A 10,979-nucleotide genomic window follows, 5' to 3' on the forward strand; every position below is an offset into this window, starting at 1 on the left:
TGAAACCACCACTAGCTGCGGAATTTCTCGGCGAGCAAAGCCCAATCATCCCTACCAGAAACCAGTGCAACACGCGTCGTCACGCGCCGCCGGTAGGATTTTCATCGGCGAACTGTCAGACCCACGCGGCGGTGTGTGTGACTTTTTTTGGCTAGTTTTTTCGATAATTTTTTTTCTATCTAAGTCTTCTCTTCATTCCGAGGCTGACAATGTAATTTATTTCTGATTTCGATCAGATTCAATCACCTGAATTAGGGTTCCAGCTATTTTTAGGCTGTTTTCAGTAAAAAAATTTTGAGATTTGAATTTTCCGATGATCAAATCTCAATAATCAAGATTTTTTTGTTGTTCCCGAGACAAATTTAGCATAATGTCTTTTGGATGTGATGTTTTTGGTTCTAAAAATATAGGGATTGGAAATTCTAGCGCTATATTCACTTTAGAACTTCTATTGGGAAGTTCAAACTATTTATCTTGGGCTTCGTCAGTTGAATTTTGGTGCAAGGGTCAAGGTGTGCACGATCACTTAACGAACAAGACTTATGTGGTAGATGTAAAGGCAAAGACTAGTGAGAAAGATGCAAAAGTCAAAGCACATTGGGAGAAAATAGATGCTCAATTATTTAGTCTCCTATGGCGTTCGATTATTTCCAAATTGATGCCCTTGTTTCGCCCATTCCAAACGTGTTATACAGTTTGGGAAAAGGCGTGTGCTTTATACACTAATGACATTTCTCGATTCTATGATGTGATATCTCGATTGACCAACTTAATGAAACAAGAATCCATTATGTCTACTTACTTGGGACAGGTACATGCAATCATAGAGGAATTCGACACGTTGATGCCAGTGACTACGGATGTGGAAAAACAACAAGAACATAGACAAACATTGTTTCTAGTTCTTACTCTTGCTGGACTTCCTCCTGATAATGATTTTGTGCGTTAGCTAGGCCTACAATTCCTACAATCGATGAATTATTCTCTCGCCTCCTTCGTCTTGTGGCACCTCCTAGTCACAAAGTCGTTTTATCATCCACTATTGACTCCTCTATTCTCGCATCTCAAACCTTTGAAAAGCGTACATACCACTCTACGGAAAATCGGCGAGGGGGAGGACGTTTTGGGAAACCTCGATCCAAGTGTAGTCATTTTCATAATTCTGGACACACTCGTGACATGTCATATTTTGCATGGTCCACTACCCAGTTATGATCCTCTTATTCTAAAGGAATATAATGAGTTCCTTCGAAATCGCGCAAGTAAACAGTCATCTCCAGCGGTAGCATATGGTGCTCAACCTAATCAACCATCCAATAATGCTCATATTGCTCAGATAGAATATGATGAGTTCCTTCAGTATCGTGCAAATAAGCAAACGTCTCCACAAGTAGTTTCGGTTGCACAACCTGATGTGTCTGTCACGGGTAATCTTTTTCTTGTGTGTCGCAATCTAGTACTGTTGGAACATGGGTCGTGGACTCTGGGGCTTCTGATCATATTTTTTTGTAATAAATCACTTTTATCCGATATTGTTTATTCGCAATCTCTTCTAGCTATTACTTTAACCAATGGGATCCAGACAAAACCAAAAGGGGTTGGAAAAGCCAAACCCCTATCTTGTGTCACCCTAAACTCTGTTCTTTATGTTTTTGGTTCTCCTTTTAGTCTAGCATCTGTTAGTCGTTTGATGAATCCCTACATTGTAGCATAATTTTTTTCAATGATTTTTTTCTCATACGGGACAGATGATTGGAACAGGACATGAATCACAAGGCCTTTACTATCTTACCTCTTCAAATTCCTTGACAGCATGCTCCGTTATAGATTCCCCAAATCTAATTCACAAACGTCTGGGACATCCGAGTCTATTCAAACTGCAAAAGATGGTGCCTAGTTTGTCTAGTTTATCTACATTAGATTGAGAGTCGTGTCAACTTGGGAAACAACTCGTGCTACATTTTCTCGTAGTACTGAGGGTCGTTCAGAGTCTATTTTTTCATTAGTTCATTTAGATATTTGGGGTCCTAATAGAGTCAGTTTCACCTTAGGATTTCATTATTTTGTTAGTTTCTTTGATGATTATTCAAGATGTACTTGGGTTTTTTAATGAAAGATCGTTCTGAGTTATTTTCTATTTTCAAAAGTTTCTTTGCGGAAATACAAAATCAATTTGGTGTTTCTATTCGTACTTTCCGTAGTAATAATGCCTTAGAATACTTATCATCCCAATTTCAGCAATTTCTGTCTCACCATGGAATCATTCACCAAACATCTTTTCCATACACTCCTCAACAAAATGGTGTCGCAGAAAGAAAGAATAGGCATCTCATAGAGACTGCTCGCACTCTCCTCATTGAATCGCATGTTTCGCTGCATTTTTTAGGCGATGCAGTCCTTTCAGCTTTTATTTAATTAATAGAATGCCCTCTTCGTCTATTTAGAATCAAGTTCCACATTTCATATTGTTTTCTCAGTCACATCTCTATCCTATTCCCCCTCTTGTCTTTGGGAGCACATGTTTTGTTCATAATTTAGCCCCAAGGAAAGATAAATTAGCTCCTCGTGCCCTCAAATGTGTCTTTCTTGGTTACTCTAAAGTTCAAAAAGGGTATCGTTGTTATTCACATGATCTTCATCGATACGTTATTCTGCTGATGTTACATTTTTTGAGTCCTAACCTTACTATACATCTTTTGATCATATTGATGTCTCTATGGTCTTACACATACCTCAAGTTTTACCTGTGCCAACGTTTAATGAATCTACAGTTACGTCTACATCTCCAGTTACAGTGCTACCACTACTAACTTATCATTGTCGTCCACGTCAAACCCTAGTCCCAGATGATTCATGTCATGCGCCAGACCCTGCTCCTACTGCGGACTTGCCTCTACCTAGCCCACCGTTTGCACTTCAAAAAGGTAGACGATCTACTCGAAATACTAACTAGCATTATACCTTCTTAAATTATCATCGTCTATCATCACCCCATTATGCCTTTGTGTCGTCTTTGTCCTCTGTTTCCATTCCTAAGACTACCGATGAAGCACTTTCTCATTCTGGATGGAGGCAGGCTATGGTTGATGAGATGTCTGCTTTACATAAGAGTGGTACTTGGGAGCTTGTCTCCCTTCCTGCAGGTAGATCTACTGTTGGTTGTCATTGGGTTTACGCAATTAAAATTAGTCCAGATGTTCAGGTAGATCGACTTAAGGCTCGCCTTGTCGCCAAAGGGTATACTCAGATATTTGGGCTAGATTATAGTGACACTTTCGCTCCTGTGGCTAAAATAGCATATGTTCGTCTTTTTCTATCTATGGCTATCGTTCGTCATAGTCCTCTTTATCAGTTGGACATAAAGAATGTTTTTCTGTATGGTGATCTTGAGGAAGAAGTCTATATGGAACAATCACCTGGTTTTGTTGCTCAGGGGGAGTCTAGTAGCCTTGTATGTCGATTGCGTAGGTCAATCTATCGTCTGAAACAGTCTCCTCGAGCTTGGTTTGGGAAGTTCAGCACAGTAATTCAGGAGTTTGGCATGAATCGTAGTGGAGCTGATCAGACTGTGTTTTATCGACATTCTGCACCAGGTCGATATCTATTTGGTTGTTTATGTTGATGATATTGTTATCACCGGTAATGATCAAGATGGTATCACCGATTTAAGGCAACATCTTTTTAAGCACTTTCAGACTAAAGACCTTGGCTGATTGAAGTATTTTCTAGGTATTGAGGTTGCTCAATCTAGATCAAGCATTGTTATCTCACAACACAAGTATGCCTTAGACATTCTTGAGGAGACATGAATGATGGGATGTAGACCTATTGACACTCGGATGGATCCGAATGTTAAACTTCTTCCGGGATAGGGGAGCCACTTAGTAATCCGGAAAAGTATAGATGACTTGTTGGAAAGTTGAATTATCTCACAGTGACTAGACCAGACATCTCTTTTCCCATGAGTGTTGTAAGTCAGTTTATGACTTCACCTTGTGATAGTCACTGGGAAGCAGTTGTTCGTATTCTTTGATATATAAAGTCAGCCCCCGGCAAAGGACTACTCTTTGAGGATCAAGGTCATGAGCATATCATTGGATATACAGACGCTGATTGGGCAGGATCACCCTCTGACAGACGTTCGACATCCGGATATTGTGTTTTAGTTGGAGGTAATTTGGTGTCGTGGAAGAGTAAGAAACAAATGTGGTTGCTCGATCTAGTGCAGAATCAGAATATCGAGCAATGGCGACAACAACTTGTGAGTTAGTTTGGCTCAAACAGTTCCTGGAAGAACTAAAATTTGGCAAAATTGATCAGATGGAACTTGTGTGTGATAATCAAGTGGCTCTTCATATCGCATCAAATCCAGTGTTTCATGAAAGGACTAAGCATATTTAGATTGACTGTCACTTTGTCAGAGAAAAGATACTCTCAGGAGATATTGTTACAAAATTTGTGAAGTCAAATGATCAGCTTGCAGATATGTTCACCAAGTCTCTCACGTGTCCTCGTATTAATTACAGTTGTAACAAGCTATGTGCATATGATTTGTATGCACCAGCTTGAGAGGGAGTGTTAGAATAGGAATAAGTATTTATTACTTAGAATAGGTATTGTAGTTGGAAAAGGTTTCCAATGTAGTGTCTATAAATAGGGTCTTCATGTAACAATTTAGATACGCAATTCAATAATATTTTCTTTAGTATTTATCATAAGTGCGTCGCTTGAGGACAAACAACGAATTTAAATTGAGGGTGTTGATGTACCGTGGTATCATGGTATTTTCAATGCATTTTACTTAAGAGTTGTGATTTTAACAAGTTTTCTGTTTGTTTTGCAGGAAAGATGTTCAGGCAGCTAGATAAGGAAACAACTTAAAATAATGCAGAACAGGACCTACGGAGGCCATCGATGGTTCGTCATTCAATCGACGCACCGTAGTCAGTGATCATAAATGGCAACTCAGGACTTTAGAGAAATATCGGGGAAGTCTGACTAACTGTGGAACTATGAGATGCAACGACGGTTCGTCGATTGATCGACAGACTGTACTAGTAAACCGTAGTTTGGTTCAGAGAACAAAACGTGTTTAAATTGGGTCACCGAAACCCGTGGTCATTTGACTAAACTCAATATATTACTTGTATAATTGTTAAAGAATATATCAAATAAACACTTGTGGAACCCAGTATTAAAGTCGATGGATGGTTCACTGGTTTGACAGCCAGATTTTAACACCAAATCTCGAGTTAATTCCAACCAGCCACATTTTGTTTTAATTTTTTTAAGTAACTAAAAACACACGTTTTTCAAAAAAAAATTGAAATGCACCCGTTTTCTTGTAATTCTTTTCCATATGGAATGTCTTGTATTAATTAAATATGGTGAAATTAAATGATAGTTCAGCCAATTCATATCTAACTTTTAGTTCAGAAATTTACTCTTATTCTTCAGAAGTCATATATGTAATTAAAAACAGACTAACTCATTTTAATCATACATGATTAAATATAAACTAACAAACAACAACTCTTTATTATCACCACTTTTGACAATAATTATTTTGTAATTTTCTCATCTCCACTTGTAACTTAGACAATATGATCAATTACCTGTGAATCAAAAAATGCTTAAGCCAAACAACTTCTTGCACAATTAATGAAAGTGCCATAGATTCAGCTTTTAACGTAGATAAGGCTATACATGACTTCTTCTTGCTACTCTATGATATAATGCCATCATTAAGAAATAATTCATATCCAGAGGTGGATTTTCTTTTATTTAAATCTCCTTCCCAACTAACATTTATGTAGCCTTTGCCCTGTAGATCATTTTCTTGATAACACAAGGAATAATCGATTGTGCCTTTGAGATACCTCAATATCCTTTTAACTACATTTCAATGTTGCAATATTGGGTCGGATTAATATGCTAGCTAACGAAACAGCATAACAAATATCTGATTTGATACACATCATAGTATACATAAGACTTTTGACTGCGTTGACATAAGAAACTTTTCTCATTTATTTCTAACTATGTGGATTCCTAGGGTACATCATTCGGATCAAACCTTCACTTTTATACATTTGCAGTTTTGCATATTGAAACGTTCAAGAACTCCAAGAGATAAAGTAAAGTTCTTGTGAAAGAGATAACAATCTCTTTGAACAATCTCTCAAAATATTAACTCCAAGAATGTATGTTGAGTCACCGATGTCTTTCATCTCAAAAGAAAATGATAAACACACATTTATTTCTTTTGCAAAATCAATGTCAGTTGCACCTATTAATATATCATCTATGTACAGTGATAAGATCACAAACATATCTTTTAATCTTTTGATATGCACACAATGATCTTCATGAATCATAACATATCCATATTATAAAATCAAAGGTATAATTATCTAAAAGATTGTTTAAGGTCATAAATCGACCTTTGGAAGAGGAGAAATAACGGGAAGTGTCACGAACCAAAAGTCAAGGTCATGATGACACATACCTCGAGAACCCCAAAATGGTGTATAAGCCAAAAGAAATACCACATATGAGACTCTCGAAGGAAAGGCAGGCCACAAACAGTAGAAAACAACAAAGAATTTGCCAAAAATTGGCAACATAAGTATAAAGAGCATATAATACAATTCAAGAATAAAAAATATATCTCAAGTCTTCAAAAGGAAAGTTAAGGACTTGAAATGATAGATGAAGTCGAATGGCAATCCGGAAAACAGGATCTCACCACAACTTCAAAAGAGAGAAATTCGCTGGATCCAATCAACCGTTATGAGGATCACCCTGACAAGAATCTACATCTAAGGGATAATAGAAGTAGGGAGTGAGTACAATCCACATGTACTTAGTAGGTTATTATACCTACTAAGTATAACAACTGAACAGACTTAAGAAATAAACTATAAAAACGCTTCCACCTACACGCGAAAAAATCTCATTCTCTATTGATGCCGCCAATTTATATAGAACAACGTGAATAAAGTAAATACATAAGGGTACAAGTAATATTTAAAGCAACTGTAACACCTGGAAATTCAATGACCTAAACTAGATCTTTAAGTGAAGTTTAATAACCTAAAAAGGGTTAAAATGATGTTTTAAGACCTAACCTAACCTAACTAACTTGGTTTGGAAGTGTTAGTGCATAGCGTCAAGAAACGACCGTGACGTCTGGAAACTAGTGAAAATGATCTAGTGTGTCTTTAGGTCTTGCAAGGGGTTTGGAGAGTCGTATGAGGACTAAATCTTGTAAAAATACTTGGAATACATGTTACTACGTGTTTATGGTCAAAATGTTCGGGCACGACTCCCCAAGGACCACCCTAGGGGTCCTTGAGGAGGACCCAAACAATTGACCCAAAAGCTGTAAAAAAAAAAACAACAAGGAACCACGAGTGCAATTGACAGCTCGTCAATGGACTTACGCCCCGTCAATGGTGGTCGTGAGTCCACACTTAGAATCCTCCCCACCTTGTCCAAAAATGCAGCCTCAGTCCCAACCAACAATTGACCAGTACGGTCTGTGGATTGGTTGACACCAATCTCTCTGCCTCCACACGGCTCAAGTGGGATTAGTTGAGTAATTAGATAATTAATTAATTAACACTTAGAAACGGTTATAATTAGTTATTTTATGTATATTAAAGTATTTCAAGTCATAAAACAAGTCTTACACCTTATAACTCTCAAAATCCAAAAGCTCTCACCTCTCTCTAGATTTCTCTCTAACCAAGGACTCCATTGAAGAAGAAGGTCAAAGAGCTTCAAGTAGGGCTCAATAACAAGGCTTTGTCCATTAATCATTAAGGATTTACAAGGTATGAGAACTCTTCACTCTGGGGACTCCTTTCCCCAAGAGGTTCCTTCAAATTGAATTTTAATGTTCTTCTAACTTTCTAGAAATCACTCAAATTTGTGGGTCACCTTTAAACTTGACTTATTTGGTCTAGATTTGACTAATAATGATTTATTATGAATGTTTTTGAATGGTTTGATATATTACCTTAGTTTTTGACCTAATTCTTGAAGACCCATGAATGTCCATCTTCTCCTAACCCTAACTCTTGAATTATGTTGATTAATGATTAGAGGTGAGGTAATTGAGTATGTTCTTTTATAATTGATTATTGTGTGATGTTGATAATTTGTTTGATGGATAAACATCATGGATTTGGGATGAAATCTTGAAAGGGTTTCTTGGAGGTCGTTGGTAAGATCTTCAAGGTCATGAATATTTTATTGTAGTATTGTTGACTTATCTTGGGTAATGTTGATTAATTAAAGTATGAATGATGAAGTTATGAATGTATGATCATGCTATGAATATGATGGTTGTGAGATGATGATAGGTGTGCTAATATGAGAGATTAAATGTAATTCCCATGTACATCTTAAGACTATGTTAGGAAGTAATGTTCTCACATTATGTTGGATTTGTGATGAAAGGGCTTTCTCATCTTGAAACCTATGAGCTATGAACATGTTATATAAGGGGTTAAACTCCTAAGACTTATTTTATGAATTAATGTTAATGAATACTTTAAAGACACTTCAAAAAGGGAATTTAGCTTAGCACAGAGTGAACTTGACATTGAGAGGTGTTCCTTCATAAAGGAAGGGAGGTTCACACCATGTTCTCTCATGATGTGGAAACTACAATGCTAGTTATCATAAAGAAGGTTTCTAGTAACAACCTCCTAGTTCATTAACTATGTGTCCCATAGGAACCTTAGCTAGTGGACCTTGGAAAGTAGGATACCCTCCTTTCGGTGTGAGGGGATGACACGGATTTCATGTATCTCACATGGTCTATGTCGGTTATGACAAAGTTTCTTGAATGTTAAAATGAATGAATGAAAGTAAGAAGATGAACACAAACTAAGACTACTTGAGAGGTGTTACTTAGTGTAGGTAAGGGTATTAAAATTTACCTATACATTGCATAAGTGGACCTTGAGGAGAATTCTAGGATGAGTTCTTTATGTGTATATGTTATGAATAAAATGCATGGTGTTGGTCTCATATGATAATGTATGATATTGGTTTCACTTGATATGTATGTGTTTTCACTTGATATACATGATGTTGGTCTAAATTGGTATGCATGGCATGGACTACACTTGTTATGATGATGTATGAGATAAAAGACAATGTTTGTGATCTCTTCGTTAGTTTACTTGGTTATGTGGGGTTATGGGGCTTCACATACACATTGCACTAGTAGACTTGGATTGGGGTTATGAGTAAAGTTTTGGGATGCATTGATGAACTGGACTCTAAATATAAAATGCTGACTATGGCTCTATTGTGATGTCACTCTTGAATATGGATATGTCTTGTTATTATGATATGAACTTGTATATGATTCTTGGAATATGCATAAAGGCTTTTATAGTAAGCATGCCTATAACAAAATGTCCCTTTGTACATGTCTTTAAATGTTTTACTTGCATATGTTTCCATACATAGTACATGTGGTTTGTACTAACCCATATCTCTCCTATTTTCTACATAAATGTAGGTTCGGGCCATTGAGGTGATTCAAGGTCATTTTCTCAAGAAGCTTCGATTGTTTCCCAAGTTGGTGAGTCCTCAAGTCCAAGAACAAAACCCTGTGATTCTAGCTTTAGTTGTTTTGCTAATATTGAAAGACATTGTTCTAATTCTCCTATTTCAAGGACTATGTAGTATTCATTTTATAAGACTTGCAACGATGTAATGGAGCTTGGATTATTTTCAAAGTTGGTGAATCCTCAAGTCCAAGGACAAAGCCCTATGATTCTAGCTTTAGTTGTTTTGCTTATATTGAAAGACATAGTTCTACTTCTCCTATTTCAAGGACTATGTTGTGTTCATTTTATAAGACTTGTAACGATGTAAGGGCTAAGTTCCAATTCTCATACTCTTATGTTTAGATGGCAATGTGAGACTAGTTAGTTTCTATTTTTGATATATGAAGTGAAGTTGAACTTCAAATGAAAAGTTTTAAATTTTTCGCTTTTATTCTATCTATGAAGCAATCATGAATGCTAAGAACCTGTCTAAGACCTCTTCGAGGTCGACGACATCGGTTACTTACAGGGGGTACCCTCGCGTCGTAACAGCAACACATATAAACCCTGAGAAATCGCTTAGATCCCTAAACTCGACATGCTACCCATTGAAATCGACATTCCGTACTCAATGGAATCGTCAGATTTCTGAAAAGAAGTCATATTATGGAATTACCCTCATGAACCACTCTTAAGAATAAAAACTTAATATCTCACTCAAACACCCAAATCTCAACCTAAGGCCTCGAAAACCTTACCAACCACCCTACTAGTTCAAACTCGACGTTCAGGACACGAGAACTGACGAAATTCCAATCTGACTTGGAACTCAAAATGTTGACCGAAGTCAACACTATCATGAATTCACAACTCAAGAGGGTCAAATCTCTAAAAACATACCCGATCGCATCGGGAATCACACTAACCATTCTTGTAACATAAATTAAGCATAAAAACACTAAGGAGAAGGGCAAAATGGTTAATTCACAATTTATATAGCAAATTCACAAAAAATGGGACATTACAAGAAGCATGGAGGGAACATCAATTTACCAGATATGGTGAGGCAGATTGAAGATATGATGAAAAAATTGATAAATTTCTTATGAAACAGATAACAATTTCTTTGAACGGGTAACGTATCTTGCAAGATTTTGGTGCATCCAGATATATTTAATATGTCTAGATACATGTATATCGAGATAAATGGGCTCAAAATTAGGTGTGATCTGTTTTAGACATTGTATCCAAGTAGAATCATATATAGCTGGGATACATCGCAAATCTCGCTTACCTCCCTTGCAACTCTCCCATCTCGCTCAGGACTCTACTATGTATCTGATATCACAGATACATGTGATATATATATATATATATATATATATATATATATATATATATATATAT

The 10,979-nt window shown here is 36.7% G+C and overlaps 1 protein-coding gene across 1 annotated transcript; it reads left to right on the plus strand.

Moving 5' to 3' along the window:
- The first annotated feature begins 370 nt into the window (after positions 1-370).
- Positions 371-3,622, plus strand: LOC114075223. Its single transcript, XM_027913579.1, has 5 exons — positions 371-940; positions 1,232-1,427; positions 1,557-1,678; positions 1,749-1,889; positions 2,954-3,622. Exons 1-5 carry the CDS (start codon positions 371-373, stop codon positions 3,620-3,622), a joined length of 1,698 nt encoding a protein of 565 aa, XP_027769380.1.
- Positions 3,623-10,979: the final 7,357 nt, after the last annotated feature.

The sequence above is a fragment of the Solanum pennellii genome, chromosome 12 (genome assembly GCF_001406875.1).
Source record: "Solanum pennellii chromosome 12, SPENNV200".
NCBI lineage: Eukaryota > Viridiplantae > Streptophyta > Magnoliopsida > Solanales > Solanaceae > Solanum > Solanum pennellii.